The 25,820-nt window shown below is 38.8% G+C and overlaps 1 protein-coding gene across 2 annotated transcripts in view; it reads right to left on the bottom strand.

The window, feature by feature from the left end:
• Positions 1-25,820, bottom strand: part of PDE3A (phosphodiesterase 3A) — a 254,751-nt gene that overhangs the window by 23,905 nt on the left and 205,026 nt on the right. For both annotated transcript variants that reach the window (XM_065683581.1, XM_065683588.1), the window contains exons 3-11: positions 24,296-24,556; positions 21,320-21,474; positions 18,528-18,643; positions 14,562-14,781; positions 10,737-10,822; positions 10,107-10,276; positions 8,684-8,821; positions 3,077-3,188; positions 349-462 (exon numbers count right to left, since the gene is read on the bottom strand). In XM_065683581.1, the coding sequence (XP_065539653.1) occupies positions 349-462; positions 3,077-3,188; positions 8,684-8,821; positions 10,107-10,276; positions 10,737-10,822; positions 14,562-14,781; positions 18,528-18,643; positions 21,320-21,474; positions 24,296-24,556 (1,372 nt within the window). The remainder of the gene's footprint in view (positions 1-348; positions 463-3,076; positions 3,189-8,683; positions 8,822-10,106; positions 10,277-10,736; positions 10,823-14,561; positions 14,782-18,527; positions 18,644-21,319; positions 21,475-24,295; positions 24,557-25,820) is intronic.

The following is a 25,820-nucleotide window of genomic DNA, read 5'->3' as shown; positions in this document are numbered from 1 at the left end:
AGTCTACACTGCTTCTGGAGCAGCACTGAAAAGCACTACCAATACAGTTTTCCTATGAAAAAAGTTATTGTAAAAATCAAACTGCAAACAAACTGCACTGGGTGCCACAAAGGCTTGCATTCACACATTGTTAAAAGTAAAGTATTAGGCTTTGAAGGACCAATTCTATTCTCTTCAAAGTTACATAAACATACTTCAACACCCTCAACATCCAAGTTACCACTGAACTTAAAAGTCTGTATGATAACAAATATTGTATGCAATCCTCAACTGTTGGCTTTCTTACAGCAAATCTCAGGACAAAAAACTTTAAAAATACAATATATACACTTGCACATTTAAATATACCTGAATCACTTGCTGACCCGTGATCATTAATCACAGTTGGGAGTCCTGGGATGGGCTGAGTAGTAAGGTACCAAACGGCATGTAGAACATCAGTTGCATGGATTCGGTTGTGATCTGTGATACAAACCAAATAACCCTGCTATTAAACTCTGATTTCCCACAGAGGGAAATCAGCACCATCTAGTGGGTACTGCATGGCAGTCAATCGAGAGACAAATCAAACATTATCAGAAACATGCAAACCAGCTGTATTCAGTAAATGCTCAGATTTTCTTTCACTAAAGTTGAAGCACATTCAATGGTATGTATCACACCAGTCAAGAAAGAGAAAACAGAGAAGCAGTGGGACTGCTTATGCTACCAGCTCCAATCCTTTACTCAAGTGGTTGCCTTTAGCTTCTTAAATGCCATAATGTAAAATATGCACTGTTAATCTCTGATTCAAATGAAATCAGTGGGAAAATCTCACCCACTTCAGTAGTCAAGATTTCACCTAGCTTGTAAATAAAAGGCAGGTAAGAGTTACCTGACTCCACCTGAGCAAATGTAAGTGTTGTGCTAGCAGCTGCACTGCAAAAAAATCAAATTCAGGATAGGTGTACACTGCACAGTTAAATCAGGTTCTTTCTGAGGTTTTCTGGCCAGAGATAAGAGTTATGGCCCTGGATCTTGTAATCTGACTTACTACAACCTCTCTTTGCAGAACTGAGAGATAAAAGTCACCCCAGGGCTCATAACACCAAATCCCACAAGGCCAGATAAACCATTCCACAACCAACACAACTGGCTGAAAAAGAATCACATGCTAGTTCAGCACAAAGCATGATCTAAATGCACATTAGCAAATAGCAACCATGATGCTGAAAGAGGGCTAATGCTTTGCTGCACTAGGACCGAAGCTTGCACTTGGGGTTAAATCACGGAAAGGACAAGCAGTTCAGCTCGTGATTTAGGCTAATTTTGGGCAGAGTACAGGTATCTTCTACAATGACAAGGTAAACACAAAGAAATCTGCTAATCAAAATGATAACCTATGGCCACATTACTGCTACCGCAGTTCTGGAAAGATGTATTTCAGAGGACAAAGCACAAAAATGTGGGACTCTACTGCTGTGTCACTCCCATCTGTAAAACTCACAATGGGGGAAAAAACCCTCTGTATGCTGGTGGCACAGAAGAGACTGGCAGCAAGAAGTGTTAGCAACCTGATTTTATACCTGCTGCATCCTAAAGATAGGCAGTGTATAGCAGATGGGGGTTTCTCAGCACTGACACTGAACTTCACCCTAAGGCTGCTCCTTCTATTAAATTATTTTTGAAAAGAAGAAAGCAAAATAAGCAAGGACCCTCCTCTCCCCTGCCTTCTTTGAAGTACTAAGAACATCTCTCCCAAGACACTAATCTCCTTCATGCAAAACCTAGATGATGGCCCTGCACAGGGGTCTAATGCTTTTCTCAGGAGTAAAAGCTAGATTGGCCTCTTGTGAAACTTGTACTGATTTAATCCAACTGGGATGGTCACCATAAATTTTGTGTGAATAACCCATTTTTCAGTTCGGCAACCAGAAGAAAGAAATGGTTAAGTTCAAACAAGTTGCTTTGGTTTTTACCCCTTCACAGAAATGAAAAACTGGAAGGGAAATTAATTTTTTATGAGACAAAATATTCTGCTTTACTAAACCAAAACATGCTTGAGAAAAACCAATGTAATGAAGGGCTAGATTCATAAAAAATCCTGAGGCTCTATGAATATTTGAATGTTTTAAATAAAGAGGAATGGCTCCAGTAGGACAGACCAACTGTGGGACATCCACCTATAACTCCTTTAGGCTATAATCTGCTGCTTCAAATCCCCAACTGGTTCAAACACAAAGAAAGATTTGAAATTTGGTCTCTCACTCTCCAGAAGAGAGTCCAAGAGTCCTGACTGGAAGGCAATTTGAGGTAGCTTTCCTTCAGTCCCTTCCACCATAGATGTTGCAATTGGTATTTAATATTTTATGAGAGAGACTATATGACTTATTAAACCAATGTTTCAGACACCTTTCTGGGAGGTGTGAGGAAACAGAGTGTCCTGTACTCCTCAGCACTGGGGTTATCTACCAGCTAAAGGGGGTAACAACTCCGTCTCTCCTCATAGGAAAAAAAAAAAAAGAGAGACTTTTGCAGTTCACTTGGAAAATTTGATTTGAATTAGTAAATACTTTGGGGATGACTGAAGGCAGGTTTCTCAGTGAATGAATGATTCACACAGAAAAATATCAGCCGAGCTGTAGTTTCAGTGTAGTTGCACTTGTCTACTTGACATATTTTTTCTGCTTTACAGAGCTCATCTCCTTTGGCTGCATAGCACTGCAACTGTGTAAAAATCCATATTGCTTATGGGGGGGAAATGTTTCAGTAAACTCCAGCTAGGACACTGGGGTACACTTGCAGCATCAGCAAACAGTTCTTTGCACTTACAGTAGCTTTATATGGTTTTAGGCTTGCATAGAATTTTGCCATGACTTGCTATGAAACAACATGAAACATCAAAGGCAATGAGAAAAAGATGAGAGACTGTGGTTCAGCACCAGCCTCCAACTAGAGAGCCATCCATTTGGTGTAATGCACCAGAAGAAAAAAAAGTAGCTGTTATAATGAGAGAAGAAAGGCTTCAATAGCAAAAGTGTGGAAAATACCCCAAACTTTAAGGACACATTATTATCTGCTGGGAATTTTTACTTACAAGGTATCTCTCGGTATCCACATTCCAAGGCATGAAAGTAGTTCATAAATTCCCTTACTGGTATTTTAAAGGTTTCAAACAGCCCCATGTCTTCAAATAGTCTGTATGATACCTGAAAAATCAAAACAACTGTGCTGCTAAGTAGGCCAGAAAAACTCTAATAAAAATCATTCTATTGAATTACCCCATGAAAACCTACTTTCTGATCTGTGTATAGCTGCAGCTATTTGCACTTCCATAGGGATGTGGCTACATAGCCAAACAGACAAGCTATTAGTACCAAAAAGACCTCATTCTTTCATTACACTGTTGCAGACGTTCTTATCATCCTTTCAGGTATATGGATCCCCCAAATTTTATAACACCTCAGAAACACACAAAGGATGATGTCTAGAAGTCTTCAGTGTTTTTGTAAAAATTCCAAGGCGAATCCATGAGTCAAATCAATTCCCAGAAAAAGCAGGAACAAGTGAAGGAATGACAAAAGGAGAGAATAATTTGAATCCTACGCATTATCTCCTTTCTCTCTGCCCTATTTTAGAAGTGAAATGACAGAAGTGACTTCTCCAAAAGGATTTCAAAGGCAGCAAGCAGCTTAGGAAGCAGGGCTGCTCCACGTGTTTCTGCACGGAAAGATGACTGTAGACATTCAGGAGAAGCCATACTGGAAGGGAGGCTGTGATGGATGAGTGAGGAGTTGTTCAGGAGAGACAAGTGCTCGGAAATATAGAGAGAAACTGCCACAAGATGGACACTTTTGAAGACAAGTTTGAACATGACATACAGAACAATGGGACATAGCAAATTTACTGCCTGACCTTTTCAACTTCATTCACAAATCGGACCCTAAAGCCTTTTGCTTCCTTATTTACTGCTGTTAGCTAAATTCTGTCCTTTTGATGCCATCTGTCCGGTAATGATCTGCCTAGAGCTAAGCGAACTGAAGCACATTTGGAATGGTGAATGCTACAGCAATAAGAAATTTGTAAAAATTGTATTTTGTGTTTTACACCCGAATGTAAATCAAACAGCTATCCACACCCATTTATTTCAAAGAATCAAAGAATGGTTTAGGTTGGAAGGGACTTTAAAGCTCATCTGTTTCCAACACCCCTGCCATGGGCAGGGACACTTTCCACAAGATCAGGTTGCTTAAAGAACCATGCAACCTGGCCTTGGTTTCTTTCTGTATGTTGTGTATAAATTTCTTTCTGAATATTGTGTATATAAGCTGGGACCTGTGAGATGCAACTAAAGTTTAATGACATAAACTTCAAATGTCTTGCCACTGTGGATTTTTACAGCAAGAATAATAAAAGAGGATATGAATTTGCAGCGGTAATAATCTTCCCCTGCCTAGTTATTGCCTACCAGGGGAAATCTGCACATGACAAACTCTGGTAAAGCACTGCAACAGGCAGTGATGATGCAGAGACACATTGAGTGTCATGTCCAACACTATCCACAATGCCTGATGACACATGTTTGAAAGCTGGGGTTCTGCTGATGGCCCCAGCTCTTACTTCTGTTTCTACCATAAGTGTGTAAGTGCCATCAGCAATGCCGGTGGTAATTTCTCTTTGTGGCCATAGCTGTTGCTTATAAAGTGAAAAACTCTTTATAGCAAAGGAGCTAAGGAACTACTGAATTACAGTGCTCTGGAAACATTAAGTAGGGTTAAAAAAAAAATAAAAGGTAGGGCCTGTAGAAGGCAAAACTTTACTCTCTGAAAATCCCACAGGATCCTCCTGTACTGAGGCAGAGTGAAGGGTCCGACCTTATGCATAATTTTGATTAGAAACTGTACACAGAATTCTGCTTATCTATCTGGAATCACGTCATTTTACACTCTAGTCTTAGATCACTGAATGGTAAGCTTCCTATTTCCAGCAAAAATATCTCTGTAAAAAGAGCAAGCATAAAGAAATACTGTTCTGCAGAACCAAACCTTACTGGTCTATGCTACCAAAATCAGACAGGCATCTTACACAAAAAATGTTATAAAAACATGTTTTTCTTTGCCTTGTATTTGGGGGGGAGGGGGGGGGGGAATTCAACAGCAGTTGAAAACAAGCAAAGTTGATTGTGTGATGGATATGAATGATAGCTCTTGCCCATGACTTGGAGGAAAATGACATTATACTCTATGATCCTCAGAAACAATAAACAGCCAAATAGGTCATTTTGACATTTTTGTGATATTTTCTTTCTTTCATTCTTAGCAAATGGGGAGGAGTAAGGGATAAAGGCAGGCCAGAAAGAGAGAAAAAGCACACTGATGTCTTCCAGAAAGTCAACTAACTAAATTCTTTCATTAAAAAGAAAAAAAGGAAAAGACAAATTGTGGTGTTTTGTTTATTCGTTGCTCTGGATTAAACATTTTTAAATGCTCCTGTCTTTTAAAATCCTCCCTTCCCAAACCACATGCTGTTTCATCCAGCTCCCTGGGAGTTATAATCCCATGGGCTGAGCATGGCACCCTTGCAGCCACAGTGTGCTCCCTGCTGCCAGGGGCAAGCCCAGGGAATCTCCAAGGGCTGCCAGAAGCTTGGCAGTAGGTGCTCCACACTGCCTCTTCCCTCCAGCCTCCATATTCAGCTTGTCTCTGCAATGATTGCTAATGCTTGAATGAGTCATGTATAACAGATACTTTCACTGGCGATGCCTGAAGAAGGACAAGCTTTTCTTCTGAATGGACACATGCAAACTTTAGATTAACGGTTCCCTACTCGTTTGTAGGCAACCCTTTTGCACTTTTTCTCTGTTCTCTTGCATTTATTTTCTTCAAACATACATTTCTTCTAAGTTGCTGGCACCCTGTCTCCAGCTCTGACAAGCACAACTCCTCGTGAGGGCCGCTGTAATGATCCCCGGAACATCCCATTCCCCAAGGACTGATTTCCTTCGCTCCTTCATTTAATGGCTGCAGTTTCTCGCTACAGAAGCCATGCATGATTATGAGATGAACAAACAATCCTCTTGTCACTATCCAGGGACAACTCACAACACACACAGGAATCATGCCACCCTGCCTTGATGCTGCTCAAGTACTGAGAGCATAGGAGCATCACCAGCATTCATCGTCTCTATGGGCCTAGTAATAAAAGCTAGAGAGACACTTTGACTTCAGCCTATTCTTTTTTATTTTATTTGCTTTCCAAGGCAAATGAGTTTCTCTTCCACAGGTTTTAGTTTCATAGGAGCTTTAAGAAGAGCGTTAAGTGCGACTGAAGACATTATCTAACTTTATGACCTGCTGTGAAGCATCAACTCTGTTGAAAGCTCTGCTGCTCCTTTCTGAAATGAGACTGGTATGTAAATTGCTCTCTAACCCCCATCACGTGTAGTTGTTAGTGCCACACTTAGAGTGCTTGCCACTGTACTTTGCACAGATGCTTTTACGGCCGCTGACTGGTTTGGGGTCTTTTTATATGTCTAAACCAATTTAACATTCCAGAAAGAAGAAACAGACATCTCAAGCAGCTTTAAAGATGCCAAGCCAGCACTTGCTTTCTAAACTGAATGCTTCCCCAGAGGCACGTGTCAGCTCTGCTTTGTTCCATCTCATAAATTTAAGCTAGCAAGGCAAACATAGTTAATACAGCTTGTTAATTTACTTATTTTTAATGGATGAGTCCATTTAATGGCAAAATATGGAGAATAAATCATTACAGCTTTTGTTTTCCTCTGTTCATAATATCCCAGGATTTAAAAATTATACGAGAAAAAGACAATACTTTTGGCTGGGGAAAAAAAAAGACTTGTTTATTTTAGTTGTCTTCTTTCTGAAAATAATTCTGTTGAGAGCATCTGAGTAGGTAGGGAAAGAACTAAAGGATCTATCTTTATTTCATGAACAAAGTTGAACTTGCCACATTCTGCTCTTAGGGAGTGCGAGTTATTACAAGCAGCTGCTACAGAAAAATGTTGAATTTTGATTATAAATACTATTTATTAAAGCTTCCCTATTTTATTTCACAGGTCTTATTTTGTAGCACTGCAAAATAGATAACATGCTCAGAAGCTGTGCAAAAAGTAAATGCTGGGAATCAGAGTGTGGAGCTTTAGTGCAAATTGAGGGAGGCACAAGAGAATTGTCCTGAGAGGTACAGAACTATGCAACTTGGCAAAGCATTTAAAACACATAGAGGTACCCATGTAAAACCAGAACAAGTTTTTGCTCATCCAAACTGTTGGATATGCCATTAAATAAAGAGTTCTCTTTTCCCTTATGTTTCATTTTTCATCCTATGCTGTTAGAAAACAGTATGAAAAAAAACACTAGATGCTCTAGAAAAGCATTTTAATCACTATCTACGCTCTAGAAAAGCATTTTAATCACTAATGCTTGTTATCTAATGTGTTTCAATAATTATCACTGAATTTATATCAATATCCCCATCCAGCCACAGTTTGCCTATTTCTCTAAAATCAACCTAGACAGCTTGCAGACTGGTTAAACACAGATGTTACTTGCCAAGCTAAAGAACAATAAAAGGAAGACCACAGGATAAATTTGAATTCATGCTTTGGTTTTCCTGGTTGACCACTGGATAATTGAATCTAGCTGAGTAACAGTTAAACACCAAGGGACCAAGATTTGATACAGCATTCTCTGGAACTCATTGCACTGAGATCTGCGTGACACACCAACCTCTGTTTGTAGGGAGTGTTAATTATCCCACATTATACCAATTAACATAATCTCTTCTTTCCAGTACTCATCACTACATAATGCCTTGTAAAGTGATACTACATCAGTCAGATTCTCTTGTTGCCTTGTTTTGTGGTTTTTTTTTTTTTTCCTTTCCATCCCTACATAAAAATAATTACTTTCCTTTGCTGTTTTTCTGTAAGAAAAAGAGGCTGCTTTGTCAGTGTGCAAGGAAAAGGGGCATAACACAGTAGAAAATTAATCCAAGAAAGTGGTTCTAGAACTGACACTGTTCTGGGTAGATATGGGCTGTGTCAGTACCTGCATCCAACTTACAGGAGGGAATGAAAAAACAACAGTTGAAAGAAAGTCCAGAATGATCTCACATCCCAATTCACAGTAAATTAGTCTTCCCTATGTGTAATGACAGGAATTACTATTAAAGTGCTGACTTTTTAAAGGTGAGGGAATATGGAAAGGACTGTTTTCATTCCCACTTCCTGAAATCTTTCTTTCTTGCACAGCCTGAAATCTCCAGTATAAAAAATGTACAAAATTTTTGTTATTTCCTCCATCAACTGAATTTATTTCCAGTTTAGCCCTCCCATGCTGAAACCCATGAGAAATCCTTTCACAAAAAATTCAATAGAGGGTGGCAGCACCTCCTGCAGATAGAAAAGAATATTCAGAAAGGTTTATGTAAACTCATTGGCAGAGAGAACCAGGAAAAATATCTGTGTGTTTTTTTAATTTCACATTTTTAATTTTTAAAGTATATAAATTTAAAACTAAAGGGTATAATGAGATGGAGTTCATAACAGCAGCTTTGAATTAGGTGGCATGGATCACAATTCATGGGATGATGAAATTGTAAGGACAATGGGTCTTAACACTACTTTGTCTAAATGTGTCAATAATGTAGGCAGTCTCTGCAGACAGGATATCCTTCTCACCTGACTCAGAATCCGACCACACTTCTTTCCAATTTTTTCCACCAAATCAAAGATTGGGAAGTTCCAACTATTTAGCTGCTCCATCAAGGGATCCAAGTTGTCCATAACCAGAGGCTCTGGAGCAAGTACAGGCTTGTCCTGTTCCACAAATTAGAATAAAGAGGAAATTCAGTTCTGTGAAACTTCTCATGCAAAAACTTACGCTCTTAAAAACTAAGGTTACATTAGCATCTTCTGTAAGTTGTTGGTACTTTGCTCAGCTCAGTGAAGATGTCCCTGTTTCTACCAGCCCTGCAGCTAGTCACTCTTCTTTATAATTCATTTCACTTGAATGAATAGGAATGTCTGTGTATGAAACATCAGCCTCTGAACTTATCCATGAGACACATTCATTTGTTCATTCATGGGAATCATTCATTCATTTCCAAAGGAAATGTTTTCTTCATTGTAAAATATGCTGCAGTACAGATGGAAAAGTGCTCAGTTTCTATGTCTGTATTCATTACAATCTAACACGGCTAATAGAGCTCAGTCCCAGTGAAAACTTGTACTTCTTAAACTGAAACCTACCTCTTTTTCAAGGTCTGCAAATAAAAGATGGGTTGTGCCCTTCCTTTCACATTTCTCCCTCTATACTTTGTTGAATTTCATTATTACTAAGAAACTGTAGATGAGTAAATGCCAAAATATCTCGAGAAAAATGCCTTCTTTCAGCATGTCCAACTCCAACAGATTACAATAAATTTTTTCAAGAGCTCAAGCCAACTTAAACTTATTAATGTGGTTGTGAAATAGGCTGTTGAAAATTTAACTAAACAAAGCTTTCGCTCTCCATCTCCATCAAGATTACAGCTGAATACAGCAGTCATGAGAAGATCAGCCCTTGTTCACCATACCGCAATGTTCCTGTGTTCAAGACATCCACCACCAATAACATTATACCAGTGCCCTCAGAAAAGTGTTAATTTATGTTAAAATAAGGATCATTGAATATATTACTTAAGATGATTACAAGGCCACTGAGAAGGCTGAACAGGAAGACTATATATCATGCTGGCAGTCTGAAAAGATAATTTCTCTTCCTTACAAGCCATTCTCTTTAAAGCCAGGCTAAAACAGAAGCCAAATATTTCAGAAATGACTCATGATGGATCCATAAACTTATATTTATTCATTGAAATAGATGGTTAGTGTTCCACAAGTGGCCAGTGCTTAGCAGCTGTCACACATTTCAATGGTTCCTTTCCATTCTTGAAAGACAATCCTCCTACTGCAAGGTAGAAACCTGCTGCAATTGTTGCTTAAAACCATGGTTACAGTCTTTAGACAACTCTAAGGGGTTTTTTTTTTGGTCGGTTTGCGTGTTTTGCTTGGTTTTTATTTCTCCCCTCTCCATCTATTGTATGAGTGGAACTTAAGCTACCTCAGGTGGTATCAAGGGATGCAGAATGATGGTCTCAGGCGTGTACGTCCTACAGACGGATCCCTTACGTGTCTGCTCTTTGGAGCAATCTGTCTCATCGTCATTTTGTACGATATCACTGCTATCACTGTTGTTGGTCTCATAGTCAGAAGTGGCTTGTGCAGGATCATCTACAAAACAAATCACAAAGCTTGTTGTATTAACAGCAAGGACTGCATCAAAGTCATTCTGTGACCTTCTGAATAATGGCAACAGGATCTCTGACTCATAATACATATGTGCTGCTTGGCTGGGTCCAAAGACAGACAATCTGTCCAAAGGCATTAAAGCGTATACCCTGCAGAGCGCAAAAAATGGGATCAGGGATTGAAGAGTGAGAAAAATTTTAAGGACCATTATTTGAACTGACAAGGTTAGATGAGGGAAACCATATCCCCTTCATATTTTAACTCTATTCTTCATTAGCATTTTGCATGTTGTATATACAAAATAGAAAGAAGCCTTGAAGACAAGTTGCATGGTCTCACCTATGTACGATCTTCTTTTATGACAGACAGGCATAGCTGCCCTTTCAGTGAATGACTACTGAATTTTAAGGGATGAGAAGTTTTTGATGGACAAAAAAATTACCTGTTCTGTTCAGGGTGTGTGTGGTACCACCATTTCTATCTAGTGTCCCATCACTGGCTTCTATTTGGTTATAGGGTCTGCCACAGCTGAAATAAATCAAGAAACATGCACAATATGAAGAACCATGCACATTAGACAGTCTTATGTAAAATTATGTCCTGCTGACAAGTGTGAGATTATGTCATACAGTATAAGCTACAGCACAGAGTGCATTCTCCAGACAAAATTACAAGAGTGAGCTACAGTTTATTGGAAGCTAGGAATGTAAAAACCAAAAATATAAAGATGTTGGGTTAACTGGCCACCACCATTAAATCTATGTAACCTAGGGTAAACCTATACCATGTGATTTTTTTTTTAATGCATTTTTTATTCTCTAAGTTTATCATCAGTTAAAAAAAAGATAAATTCCCTGGTTTTGTACTACGGCTGTCCTATAAACATGAATTAAAACAATGAAAATTTGCCAGAGTGCCATGAAATTTTATATAATTCAACTTGAACACAGTCATCATGTGGCTTTACTCTCCTTTTCTTCCTTAAAACTTGAATATGTTCCTCTTAAGAAAGAAGGCATTTTGCCATTACTTCAGTGACAACATACCAAGTACATCAGTACTAAAGGGGTTTTTGGACAGAACATAAGGTGCGTGATCTGACATTTAGACATTTAGCAACGAAACTAGAAAACAGAGTTTGCTTCATTATTCCCAGAACAGAAAGACATTGTGGGTGGGATCACAATATCATGGCCTTTCCAAATGACTGGCTCTTCCTTTCCATTAAAACGCTTTATTCCTTGTGTGCGATTCCCTTTAAGCCCTGAACGTGAACTCAGTACCAGATGGAACATTTAAAATTACAAGGTCCCAATATGATTGAGTCTAGGTCCTGAAGGATATGTGTCATGACATCTCATGAAAACGTGAGAGAACTTCATAAATCTGAAGCCTCACTTAGCAGTATTACATCAAATCTGTCCATGAAAAAATGACACCTTAACATTGTTTTCTCTGGCTTTCCAGGTGATTTTTGACTGGGTCATCCAAAACATAGTCTGAAGCTTGGTATGCCCTGAAAATGTAATGAATTCCTGAAAAAATTTTAAATAGAAATTCAAATCTGTATACAATGATACCTGCAGTGCACATCCAAGCAAATAAATCTTGCATCACTCAGTTTTATGAACAAGATGGAAAAAAACAACCCTATTAATTTCTTTCTCCAGCATTTCTTGTGGTTTCTATAAGGTGAAGGCAAACAAGTCAAAAATTAAGAGAAAAAAACCTTCAATTGGTTGCAATGCTACAAGGCTTTTGCGCCATTATGAGTGTACCTCTTTATTTCCAGAACATATGCAAACTCACACCGATTTATTATGCATGGTCCACATAAAACACTATATTGAAAAAAAATTACTGAGCTACCTAGTGGAGCACTTGAAATCTGCTCTGCGTCAGAGGTAAACGTACGCATGCAACTTTAACTTAATCCCCTTCATGCATAAACATTATAATATACTTTTTAAGCACAGGATTGTTTTAACTTTTTTCCCACAGGATTCCTGCCTCATCCACTAAGCAGAATTAAAAATTATTATTTACAAGGTATTTTAACAGCATTGTTTGGTTTATGTTCTTGTTTAATGCAGTTTTCAAACTCTGCTGTCCTATCATGTTTCACTTCTCAAGTGAAAAAAAAAGTACAGTAAAACTGTTGCCTGGATGCCACTGCCTGGGTGGATCTGATTTAAAGAACTGAACCCATCAAAAGTTCACTTCCTCCTTTGTTGTTGTTGGGGGAGGGATTGATTTGGTGGTGGTAGAGGTTTGCTCACTTGGTTTTATTTCCTAGCAAGGCATCTTTTGGGGCAGTAAATGTAGGGGATTGCATACCATGAAGACTAGCAATCTATGATGTGAAAGCTCAAACATCAGAAGACCTATTTCCAGTTTCTGTTAATTTAACTCTCTTAGCTTGTGTTAGCCATTTAATTTTGAGGGGGGTGGTGGTGGTGGTTTTTATTTTTTTGGGGGGGGGGGGGGCAGGGTGTTGTTATTTTGTTTTTGTTTTTGTTTTTTTTTTTTTCTTAAATTGTTCTTACATTGCTAAGGAGAGCATTATTTATGTGCTGTTGGCTCAGCTTTAATCTGTGGATATGACATCTCTCTTTGATTTTTCAATGGACAATAAAGGAACATGACTGTTAGTGGATGCCAATCCTAATAGCAGTCATTACACCCAATATTTTAAATGATTTGTATGTTTCAAATAATCAAGAACAAAGTCTAAGCAGTTACAACTTGTAATGCCTACACAGCTTAAGCACTTGAAACAAGGAAATTAAGAACCTAAATATGCCATGAAACCCACACAGATCACACAAAAGAGCAGCCACATAAAAGCTAAAGAGCATTTTACCAATGAGTACACTGAAATCAAAGCCTACACATATCCGATAAATATATTTCATTACTATCTACAACTTTACATTCCTGTTTTTTTTTTTTTTTGACATTTTTAAAGCAACCGTTAACTGTTCTTTTTAATAGAAGGCTTCCACAGGTAACTGTGATTAGTTAAAGTAATAATATTTTGTTGAAGGAGTAATAAAGGAACAGTTTAATACAACAGTAGCATGTTTATAGTATTTTTCTTATGTGTAATAGTTTTCATTTCAAATGAATCAGTGCAAGTCCCCAGTTTTACAATGTCTTTGGAAAACTTTTAAAAGCACTTGGTTTCTATTTATTTGAAACTGCTTAGTTTCTATTTAGTCACCTAAATGTCTTAAAAGTCTGTCAGGATTGAATTCTAGTGGGAATGACTTCCTCGAACAAACTTGCAGTCTCAATTTTGACTTTCTGACACCCGCTATCTAGCCCAGCATACTGAGACAAATTCAAAGTCATGTGGCAAAAGCCAGAAGTGAAAAACTGTTTCTGAAGATAGACAAACTCGGTAACATTTAACCCAGCCTCTAATGATGTCCACTGGCTAGCCAATAATCACAAACCACTCGCAAAGTAATATCTAATGAGTAAGGTAACCTCAAAACTGCACTGGAACAGGATTCTGAACACCAGTGTATCCCACTGTTCTGAACTGGACACATACTGCAAACTCCAGTAATGTAATTTAGCAACTGAGGCCTTTTGAGGAGATAAGCAGAACAACTTTCTTTCCAAAATGCTGATTTTGCAGAGCAGGTCTGTGTAATCTAATAATGGGCTACTCTAAAGTGTGAAATTATAAGTGTAGAAAGAACTCAGATGCAGCTGATTTCTAAAAAAAAAATAATGTAAATAAATCCCAATGCTACATAATCTGACTCTGACTGGGGAGAATAGGAACCACTCTTTCTGAGACAGCACTCAAAATTCAGTAGTCTTCAGGCACTGTTGGCACATCTTTATCAGAAGGCTGCAGGCCAGCAGCTTTTAGACCCTACCAGTCAGATTTTTCTATCAAACATCAGGTGCCTGCTGTGAAAGATTTTGCCTGTGACCTGAAAGTGACTGTTCATGTTAAGGGCATGCTGTGAGAAATCCAGCTTTGGGATCTGTAAGCTACTGATGAAGAATTTATGAATCAGACCGTGCGTCTGACATGAGTAAAAGCAAAGGTAGCTAACCATCTTGCACTTTAAAAGCACCTTGTAGCATCAATCTACATGATTACTCATCTACTAAGAACTGCTTCAATATAGTGAAACATCAATACACAATTCTGTAGCAAATCACAAAAACGTGTATGTCAGCCAAAGGAACCTGCTCATGAGAGCAACGTGAAATTACTCCAATGCATGTGAAATTACTATCTTACCTGCTGCAGATGACAGAGGGACTGATAATAGGGTCTGACAGGCTAGGGGCGCTCTGAGTAGAAGTTAAGACTTTGTGTGGCTTTAAGCCTTGCTTGGTGTCAATATCACTGTAGTCTGGAAATGACACAGAAGATGTTTTTCCAGTAGGACTTGTGGCAGGTGTCCCCTGAATTGGTGAATGGCATGGGGAGGATAGAGGTGAAATATTTGGCGGGATACCTGGCAAGAGAAAAGCAAAGTCTTGTCAATTAACAGAAGTGGCAGATGGTTGTATGAGTTCACTGTGCAGAAATATACCTTTTGAGATGCATGGGTACCAGCATAGCTTCCAAATGGAAAAATAAGAGAAAACCCTCCTTCACTATGAGCCAAGCCCACTGCTGTCATAGAGAGATGAAGCTCCATTAATATCAGCCTCTTCTACCTGCTGAAGGTTTGGCTCAAAATATGAAGCATATTTTCCCTGTTGAGCAGGATGCACTAACTGGCAGGCATGAAATGAAAGACATACATTAGTGGCATGACTATGGGTATCAACATGATCTAGCGACAGAAACCGCCAAATAGGCAGCTTCCAGACCCATCTGCAGTTTCTCTGTACTTCAATGTCTCCATCTGAAAAGGAGAGACAAGAAAGGCTTACACATGTTCCCACCAAATTTGAATTTCTACATGTTTGAAGACTTGCAAAAAACAAAAAAGCAAATGTTAGTAGTCATACATTATATGAATATAAAATATTGTACTTCTGGTGCCATTTCTGCATTCCTCACAGATTTCAGCCTTGACCTCAAGCGTCTTGAGTTTATTTTTCACTATCTGTCGCTCACTATGGGATACTTGTAACCATTACCTGTACCACAGGGTATTGTACTCCCAAGCTAGCGAACCAGAAACGGCAATATCCACGTGTGAACACTAGCAAGATGTAGTTCTCTTTGTCCCTTATTTTACCTAAGCATCACTGCCAAGATGAAATACATCAGCTAGTCCAGTATTTGAGATGAAGTGCTGTCTTCTTTTTGAGTCTATTTGCATTTTCTAATCTCAGACAAAAAGGTCCCATTCACAATAAAGTACAGATAAGGAAACATAATCTATCTTAAAAGGAAATGCATGTAAATTGACTCACTTCCTGATCAAAAGTTTGTAGGAACTCAGCCCCAGTTCATTTAGCATGTTCATCTTCACAGCCAAATGATATAATGAACTTAGATACTTTTACTGATTTTACGTTTGAATTGCGCCCACTATTTAAATGCATTTCAGGCACAAAAATTATCTTAGAATAAGGCAATATGTTGATCTAAGTTTGTGAAATACTGACCTTGCAGGATATGTAAGTACAGCTCCAGTGCTTTTTCCTGATAACAACTTACTGCGATATGAGGTTAAGATTTGATTTACTGTTGACAAATCAAGAGTTAAAAATGACCCCTGGCAGTTACTACACTGAAATTTTGAGATTTTCTAAGTCTGAATAGGGTACTTATTCAGCAAACATGTGGTATGTATTACTGTCTTAATTCAATGACTGCAAATAGGATACTACACTGGTCTTGAGAACACAAACCTACAGCCTACAGAGTAATGAAAAAGTTATCAGATGGCCATGACATATGGAAATTGCTTTAGAATACACAAAACCTGTCTTGCATTTACTAATCCTTTGAGATATTTGCTTTCTATCCAACAAAAATATGCATTCAAAACCATCTCACAGTCTGTTAGTTGCACACGGGATTGAGTTGGATTATTTTCTATCTTTGAGCTATATATTACCAGGTAATCTTCATGAATGCTAGAGTATACAATAAATATGGTCATCTTTCAACTATTTAAAGCAAGTCCTGGGAATTTAAACAGCAATTTTCACAAGAATGTTTCTAATCACAGCTGGCTTTCTGCTGCTAGTCTGGGCTCACATCTTTGGAAATATTTTTGGTTGTGTTGTGTTTTGTTTGTCTGGTTTTTTTTTTGTTTGTTTGTGATGTTTTTGTTTTGTTTTTTTCAAGAGTAATTTGCCAGGGTAGATAACCTAAAAAAAAAAAATTACTGGAGAAATGCAAACCTATTTTCAATAAGCCAACATTTAACCATTTATTGGCAGCAGTCAGAGAAAACGTGTCTCGCTACAGCAAAGAATATTGAACAACCAAGAGAAGAATAACAATATAGGGAGAATTTTTTTAAGTACATCCATCTGCTTAGGTCCTTCAGAACTTTATGTGCAGTGTTGAGGAAATAAAAGAGTAACTTCAGTGTGATTTGAAATTACATATAAAAAGCTCGAGTTTACCCCAAAATTTTAACAAAGTACAACTAGCAGTATTCCAAAATGCTTTCATGCATGCAGACACATTTTATAAGTTAACAGATCATAGATTTAGGTATATCAGCTTCTACCAAGAATTATTATATATTGCCAATTGTGCTAATATATAGAAGTCTAATTTGTATTAAGTTTTGAAGCAATTGTTCTTGCAAACTGAAGCAATTCTTTAGTTGGAACACAAAACCAATTCATAATATCAATGTGTAATTGTAAACAATCTAAAACACGAAAGTATCAATCTTCTGCATAAAATGCTGAGCCAGAATTTTTACTTCTATCAATTGGTGCCCTTAGGAATAGTTTCTGATGGAATGGAGCTCTCCATCAGATGGGAGTTTATGTATTCGGGCAAGAGAGATGACTACTAACACTTTCTGGAAGCAGAACAGACAAAGGTAAAATTTATTGACAGGGTTAGTAAGTCTTGTTTTCCAAGTATAAAATATTCTAAACACCTCCCCCCTTCAAATTAATGGGTTAATCTCCAAAAATCACATTTTAAGTCGGATTTGTTTTGTTCTAATTCCTGGATACCCAGTACTTTATTTCCATTATTTTCCTGGTTCAATTTTATTCATTTGCCTATGCCTATTACCTTTTGAGATTATGTTTTGCTACCTAATCTTCACTGCGGTATAACAAAGCAGCATCTGTACAAGCAGACTAAATAAACTCTTCAGTTTGAAAAGGAGATGTGATGTGACAGTGCTAGATAGGCAGAATAATTGTGCAGCAATATCTTCAAACCCATCTCTAAATTAGGATTCTCTGACTTTTCCAATGTCAGGCCTCAGGCACCTATCAGTTTCCATCTGATGTCTGGGTGGTCAGATCTCTGGGTAACATTATCTCAACATTATTCCATGGGCTGATTTAAAAAAGGAAGGCCTTGTGATCATTTTGAACTGCAAGTTAAAGCATGGGTAAACATTACTTTATCCTGCATTTGTACAAGGAAGAGAACCACATTACGCTGGATTAAGGCTGCTTCATGGCTGTCATACTGCACATTTCATAATCAATTAAGAAGCCACCTTCTCAATTTCTTTCCCTCAGTTAAAACTGGAGTAATTTTTAAAAGGCCCAAAAACCTGGGTAACAGGCCCCATATTTCTCATCTCTAAAAATCAGTAAGAACTATCTGGACTTTCTCAACAATGAAAATACATCAGAGATAGATCTCTGAATTATAATGGCTTTGTCTTGGATATGTTTGCGTAAGACAGGTCAGTTGCTGCCTACAGCTCCAAATGGCATTATGTAAGTTGTGCTTCAGGGAATCTCAGGCAAAATACACAGACAGTTAATCTAACAAATGTTATAGAAAACACTGCTCTCAGCCCTGTTGTCGTAAAGGGAATTACATGGACATAAATCACAACACTTGCTGCATCATATCATGACTAACCTCTATAAATCATAAAAGTCAAAACATTTACAATAGGATCACTATGAGATATATTATTTTAAGCCACTGAGGGTTGTTTTTTTTTTTTTTTTTTTTTTAAATAAAGGAAATAACTATATTTTAGAAAAGTCACAGATTGGACAGAGATCAAAAGCAGCTGCATGTACTACTCATGGAAGAGCAGCTGCAGTGAGCCTGACAGAGCCATGGATGCCCACTCACCTTGCCGGCTCTGCCTTTTGGTATTCAGGTGGTTGGTAGAAGACATGGTGTAGGAGGTGGAGAAGGACCTGCTCTTCGTGATTGTCATCAGAATTGAGCTGTTCCAGGAATCACTGCTGCAAAACCAGAGCACAAACAGGCATTGTTTGACACACTAAAAAACCTTTATGACAGATCTTAAGAAGCTAGAAGCCACTGCAAGAAGTACACAAAACCAAGATAGTACAAAATCTGACGAGGAAAGCAGCATCTATCTGCTGGCTGAACTGCTTTTTGTGAGGCGCTCAGTATTGTATTCAGCAAAAATATTCACTATGCAGACACTCCAAAGCTGGACTTCCTTCAGTGCTGAGGCCTATTCGCTTTGTTTATACAAAGATGTCTTCATCATATTATTCTGACAGTACAAAGAGGTTTAAAAGTTGACTCGAAATAAGTTAAATTTATATCCTTTTCTAACGCCTCCTTACAAGAGCCAGAAGTGTAACAAGTTCTCAGAGTAACTGAAAAATCAGCCTCCTTGACTCTTCTGCTGCAACTACCAAGGCAGATACCCAGTAACCCTTTGGGCACTGGATTTGCTCCTCAGGAGGCTGGAAGAGGCTCAGAAGAGCCCTGCTTTGCTGCTGCTACTGGTGTGCCTCTTCTCTGGGTGAAGCACTTTACGCTCTAGCCAACTGAAACACAGGCTCCATCTCAAGAAAAAATTCTGTTGACAGTCCCTGAAGACACTGGTCACTGATCCAAGAGAAACTCACTGAAGGAAAACAGGGTGCATGTGTCTGTGTTTGTGGGGAACAAATGCTGGTCCCCTACAACAGGATGGATACATGCTTTCAGCCTTCAGGCTGCAACTGTGTATGAGAAGAGGCCAAATACTTCTGCAAAGCAAAAGAATTGCATTTATCATTGTTTTCCTGAATGACACCTGTCCTAAGTCAGCTGTTTGCAGGGATGTAGGACTGGCTCTCATGATCATAGAATCATAGAATAGTTAGGGTTGGAAAGGACCTTAAGATCATCTAGTTCCAACCCTCCTGCCAGGGGCAGGGATACCTGATGAGGCTCATAACTTCTCCGGACAGACCTACTCTCTGTAAGCAGCCTCTCAGACTCCACATTTCTCCTCACGGCCTCACATCCAGATGATGTGATGACATGCATGGCAGAAGACAGCCTTTCAAACCAGCCTAGTCCTGGCTGAATTTGGAAAAGAAGTGTTCTGAAACAAAAAGCATGTAACATTGTCTTAACTCTACAAACGCCTTTTTGTTTTGGAAGAGTAAGTACTACCTACAAAAATATTTGCTGGTTGTCTTCACTGGCCCAATCTGTGGTGATGTAAGACAAAGAAAGAATCCAGCTGTGTTTTAAAAAATATAACACACTGTCCCACTGTAAAGAAAAACCAAACCAACCCTCCCAAACCACATTCTCCGACTTCTTAAGGGAGAATCACTGCATATAGAAGTGACTGAGGAAAGGAATGAGGAAACTTTATTGTCCTTCCCAAACCATCTGAAACTATAGGAGGACCATGCCTTACAGGTTTACTTATGTAGGCTTGGAAATGTACAGGATTGCTAATCTTAAGAACAGGAGATTTTTGCATATATCCAACTACAGAGATCTAGAGGCGATGCCCCAGACTGTTGAAAAACATGCAAATTCTGTAACTGCAGAATCTGCTGCAGGTAATTCCAGTCTAATTTTGCCTGTCCTACCCTTCAAGCCATGAAATCTTTCTTTCTCTGTTACCTGTGGCAAGCTCGAATTTGGTACAGGTGAACTGGCAGATAATCAAGATTTATTTTTTCCTTCAGTTCAAAATTCTTTTCCTTAAAAGCAAATCTGTATTGGTCTGCCAAAATGTTTAAAGCTAGACTTATAGGATTGCTTTTCCCCTTTCTGGAATACACATTGTTTCTCCTGCTGTAAAAGAAGAACTGCAGACAGTAGGCTGGGAGGCTTGAGACAGAGCTATAATTATACAATTGGCTACATTAAACGCAGGAAGAATTGATAGCCTGCTTAGTTGGCTCATCATGCAGAGTTATATAACATCCATAGAAAAGGACCAACAACAATATTTAATTGCTCTCCTGCTCCCTCTGATTCCCATCTTAGGATACTTACATACTACGTAAAGAGTCTGGGCCCAATAGTATAAATCAAATGCACCCTGAGAACCACAGGCCAGTGACTGAAGAACATTTCCATTTGGTTATAGCTTCTTTGCATTTACTCTCACTGAGATACAAGGGACTCCTCACAAAGGGAACTTAGCATAATCATGTATTTTTATTGCACCAGATATTCAGTGTTCTCTGCTGCCTTGAGCACCTAGGTGCCCTACACAAGAGCCTCCTCTATAGGAAAGGTTTACGTATTCAGAAGAAAGCTGTTTGGGGCTGCAGTCACACAAGATGCCCAAAAGCAAACACTGGTGATGTTGGGCCTTCTCAGGTCCTACCTTTTTCTTCACTACTGGCACCAAATTTTGAATTGCAGAAAAACATGTGAGTCTTCTGGTATCACAGCTCTGAATTCTCTTCTTGAATTTGGTGCTTTTGCACTTTGCTAGCATGAATAGATTTATTTTTATTTTCTTTATTTTGGTTCCTAGTAATAGTTTTGGCATAATCTGACTAAAACTGGGAATGCTACTTCACTGGTAAGACAATTTAGAGAAGCATGAACAAGTAGTTCAAACTCACTTTGGAATCAGCATTTTTAAATGAGGGACGTCATCACACAGAACCAAAGAAATTCACCCAAGGAGAGACACAAACCTGGATGAAGGTGGTTCATGAGGTTTGATGCTGGCACTGCGATCCCTTCTCACTGGAGCTGGCTCCAGTGTAGGTAATCCTGTGGCTGATGTTGTTGTGGTCCAAGTTGAGGACACTCGTCTCAGCAGTCCTGGAGGCAAACTTCTCCGTAAGCGCTAGAGAGAAATCAGTTGCTTAGAGTTTATATAGGTGTACAAGAGCTTTAAATATCAGAAAAAAAACATTTCCATTTGATTAATTCTACCTGACAACACCTTAAGTACTTTAAGTACCTTAAATCTGTATTCTCCCAGGTATTACAGTGCCTGCCTTCTATTCAAATCAACACAGCTGGTGCTTTAAATGCTTAGAGGACCATCCTCCCTATTTTAAGGTTAAAATAGTTATGTATCCACAGCCCCATAGCCACTGATGTTCAACAGCTGGAGCTCTTGCTGGAGTCAGCCAATGAGAGTTGTGCTCTTTAAAAATGTTGGTCTTAACATGATGTGGCCAAAGGCACTTAAGTCATCACGGCCACAAAGCTGACTGAGGGATTGAAGCATCCATCATAAAAGGAAAGGCTGAGAGAGCTGGGATGGCTTAGCCTGAAAAAGAGAAGTCATAGGGAACATCTTACCAATGCATATAAATACCTGAAGGTAGAGTGTAAAACAGATGGAGCCAGGCTCTTTTCAGTGGTGTGCCAGTGACAGGACAAGAGGCAATGGGGCGCAAATTGCAATATAAGAAATTCCATTTAAATGTAAGAAAGCATTTTTTTTACTTCAAGGATGATTGAACACTGAAAGAAGTTGCCCAGAGAGGCTGTGGAGTCTACACCCATTGAAATACTCAAAACCCAACTGGACAGCGTCCTGAGAAACCAGCTCTAGGTTGAGCCTAGAGAAACCTGCTCCAGGCTCAACATGCTTGAGCTGAAGGACTGGACAAGATGATCTCCAGATGTACTTTCAACCTCAACTATTCTGTGATTTAAACTGTAATGAATGGAACAAAAGATTCAAGGTAAGACAGGCTGCAAAAAAATAAGGAAGAGGAGCTCCAACTTTTTGTCCTGCTATATCTACCTAATGCAAAAAAGATCACCGAATGAAAGTAAACTTTCTTGCTCTGGGGTATGTCATCTCCTGAAAAGCTTAGAGAAAGCATCACCATTTACAGCAGATTCTTTTTGACCACCCTGCATTTTTCTTTCACTTGACAATTCCTTTTCTCCACTAGGAGGACTCATATTGTTTCGCGAAATTTTTGAAGACAGAGGTAATAAAAGATGATGAACCTTTATGGATCCAGATTTGATGTTACAGATGCTAGAATTTTGTAAGATATTTCCCCTGTACTTTTCCTGAGGTATTTATATAGGTAAGAGCTAAAATAAGTATGTCTCTGTGATGCAGCATTTTGACTTTGCCAGAGGGCTAAGAGATACGAAATGGAAGAGACTTGTAGTTCTAAAGCTCAGACTTACAGAAAAATATGTTAACATACTATCTCCTTACCCAAAATGCTCAGCATCAGATGGTTAAGGTAAAGACCCCAAATCTGTATTTAGACACTTCAATAAAGGACCGCAATGCTAGTCTTATGAACCGTAATACATTTAGGTCAGTGAATTCTTCAGTCAAATTAGTTCTCTATAGGATTAACTCATTTCTTCATCCTTCACTTCTTTTCTCCTCACTAGGTATTACGCAACAGCAAACTGGTATCTGTTCACTGTGTTTGCTCACGTGATGGCACTGTTCTTCCACTTAACTTTTCCCCTCAGAGCCTAGAGTACTGCAATGATAGACATGTACACTAAAATAAACTGGGAAATGCTTGTAAAAACATGTGAACATCCTTTTCATACATACAGCTGCTACATAAGCAAGTAGTGTAATTATTATCATCACACTGAAATATATTAAAAGAAGAATCACAAGTGTTACAATTCAGATGCTGGGAAATGCTAGAATGAATGCTGGCTGTGTCATTTGGACTGCTAAAAGCTTGTGCCTGTGCAATGTACTCTGACTGTATTTAATTTTACGAGGGAAACTGCAGTACAAAATTCCGAAAGTATTTTGGTTTAGTTTCAAAAGTGAAATGTAAGCCTTGCAGGACAGCTAATTAGCAACAAACCTACAATTCAAACTACTTCAAAGCTGATGTGTTCCTTCTAGTTGTTCATTTACTAAATGTGGGTGGTTATTTCCTGTTGGATTCATGAGCATTTGTAAAGCCATCTGTCAAGGCAGCAATGTATACATCTTTCTGGTTCAGTCCTCTTTTTCTTCTCAAAACTACTTACAATGAGGTTACAATATTTGTCACACTAACTATTGTGGTGATCTCTTCTGTTTGTTTGGCATATGACATTCTAAACTTGATCCAAAGCACCTGGAGGTCATCAGTAGAGACCTTTTCATTGACCTCTACAGGTTCCACACCTCTCACTAATGGAAGGAAGAAGAGACTGAAATTCATAAAGAATTTCAAATTCCAAACTTCAAAGTAGGCAAAAAGGTTTCCCCACTGCTCATTGACTAGAACAGTCACCCTACATGCAGTGCCTCAAATCCTCTGAGTGGAAGGGGAATTTCTGCGTGAGAAGTAATAGAGCAGACTTGTGAGGCTGGATGCTGAAAGGCTTTGGCTTGCTCTACTTCCTATCACTTCTTCTTTCTTAAGCTCCAAATAGGAGAGGAGAGGAAATACGCATACCACCTATGATGTCAGCTATCCTGTGTCAAATATCATCTTCTGAAGATGCCTGAACCAAAGTCAGCCTGGCCATGAGTTGAAGGATACACAGGAATGGTCTTACTATGAAACCTAAAGTCTATTTAGGTGTCCCTTTTATATTAACAGTATGATCAGCGCATAAAATGTTGATCTGAAGCAAACAAGCAAAAAGCACAATGACATAGTCCATGGCTGTCCCTTTAGGGAGACCAAGTTACAAGACAACAGACAGGGTCCAGTACCCACCTTGGGAATAGCTAGTTTCTCTCCCTTCTCCGGACACTCCTCTGAGTCGGAGCAGGTGTAGTTCTCACTGAAGGACACCAAAGGGTTTACCCTTGGCTTGTGGATGGCCTGGAAGGTTAACTGCGTATTAAGCAGGTTGCTGACTGTTCTCAGTGAAGTACACACGTTGGGGGGCAGCGAAGGATCTGCCAGAAGGTCCGTAATGAGCCCATGTGCTTCTCCCATGACAGCGATATCCACTGTAATACTGGTGCCAGAAGACTAAAGAAGACAAAAATAATACATGTAATACAACAGAAGTGAACAACCTGCTGAGCAGTATTGAAAGCTGTGGTGAACTCTCTCCACAACTTTTGCTAAAGCAGTTAACCATAAAGTGGAAAAATAATAACATGAAATAATTCTTTAAATAAGGAGAATCGTGCTGAATATATCGATCATCAGGCACAACGTTCATTGTCCGCAAAGAATTTCATCGTATCTGATTTCACAGTTTTCACCATCTGCAGCTGACTTAACCCATCTGAATAAATTCTTCAGGCTCCCTGCATAGTCAATGGCCAGGGGCTATTTGTCCAAATAATTTTGCAGACATAGCTTAGGATGGGAGGAGTCTCTCTTGAGACTCTTTCTACTAACTAGAGGCATCTAAACGAACTAATGTCCACTGAAATGAACCTCAAGCATATACTGAGATTTTTTAAATATCTGCAAGCTATTAATACATAGCATTCTGGTATGGTAGCAACAACATCCTTCTCCCAGCAGTTACAAATTGGGCAGCTATACCAAAATTAAAATTGAGTAAAAAGTGGATTTTCCAACCCTAATTTCATTCAGACAGAAGTGATGAGAACAGTTATTCAATAGGCTTGTATGACCAATCCAGACTGCCCTTACTTTCTCTTGGTTTTTTTCTGTGTTTGAAATATATACCTACTTTACATATATAATTTAGGAAGAATTATTACGTAAAGTGATGCATGAACAGAAATAATACAAAGGAGCAGCTCATATCAGTGGCGAATCGTACACACTCTTCCCAGTACATGTATGTAATTGATCTGTAACTGATGCACTGCAAACCAACTGTGGCCCAGGAAAACTGTCTTCATACATTCTTCTTCACACCATTTTTCCCTCTGTTGTTCCCTCAGACATAAGCCCTATTTTGCTGTTACTGTTTGGGACTTTTCAGCAGGTGTAGGTGTACTTTGCAGAGAGACCATTCTAGAAGATTTGTACTGATTTTTTTTTTTTAAGTATTGCTTAAAAATCCCTAAGATACACAGTTCTCCAAAAAGGGAAGTTATGCCTGTGAAAAGAGCATGTGGGTTTTTTAGAGTGGCAAGTATAGAACATGAAGAATTGGGCAGGCTGCTTAGCAGGAGGGCGATCAGAGCCCCAGCCAGGAGTGACTCATCAGTGACAGCATTTATCACAGCACATAACAGGGCTTGACACTGCTTCATTCTCAGAAAAGGCTGTGCAGGCAACAGCAAAGTATTTCTGAGGTAAGCAATAT

This window comes from Lathamus discolor, chromosome 1 (genome assembly GCF_037157495.1).
Source record: "Lathamus discolor isolate bLatDis1 chromosome 1, bLatDis1.hap1, whole genome shotgun sequence".
Taxonomy (NCBI): Eukaryota; Metazoa; Chordata; class Aves; order Psittaciformes; family Psittacidae; genus Lathamus; species Lathamus discolor.
The sequence above is the reverse complement of the archived record's forward strand: the minus strand, read 5'-3'. Positions and strand labels throughout refer to the sequence as shown.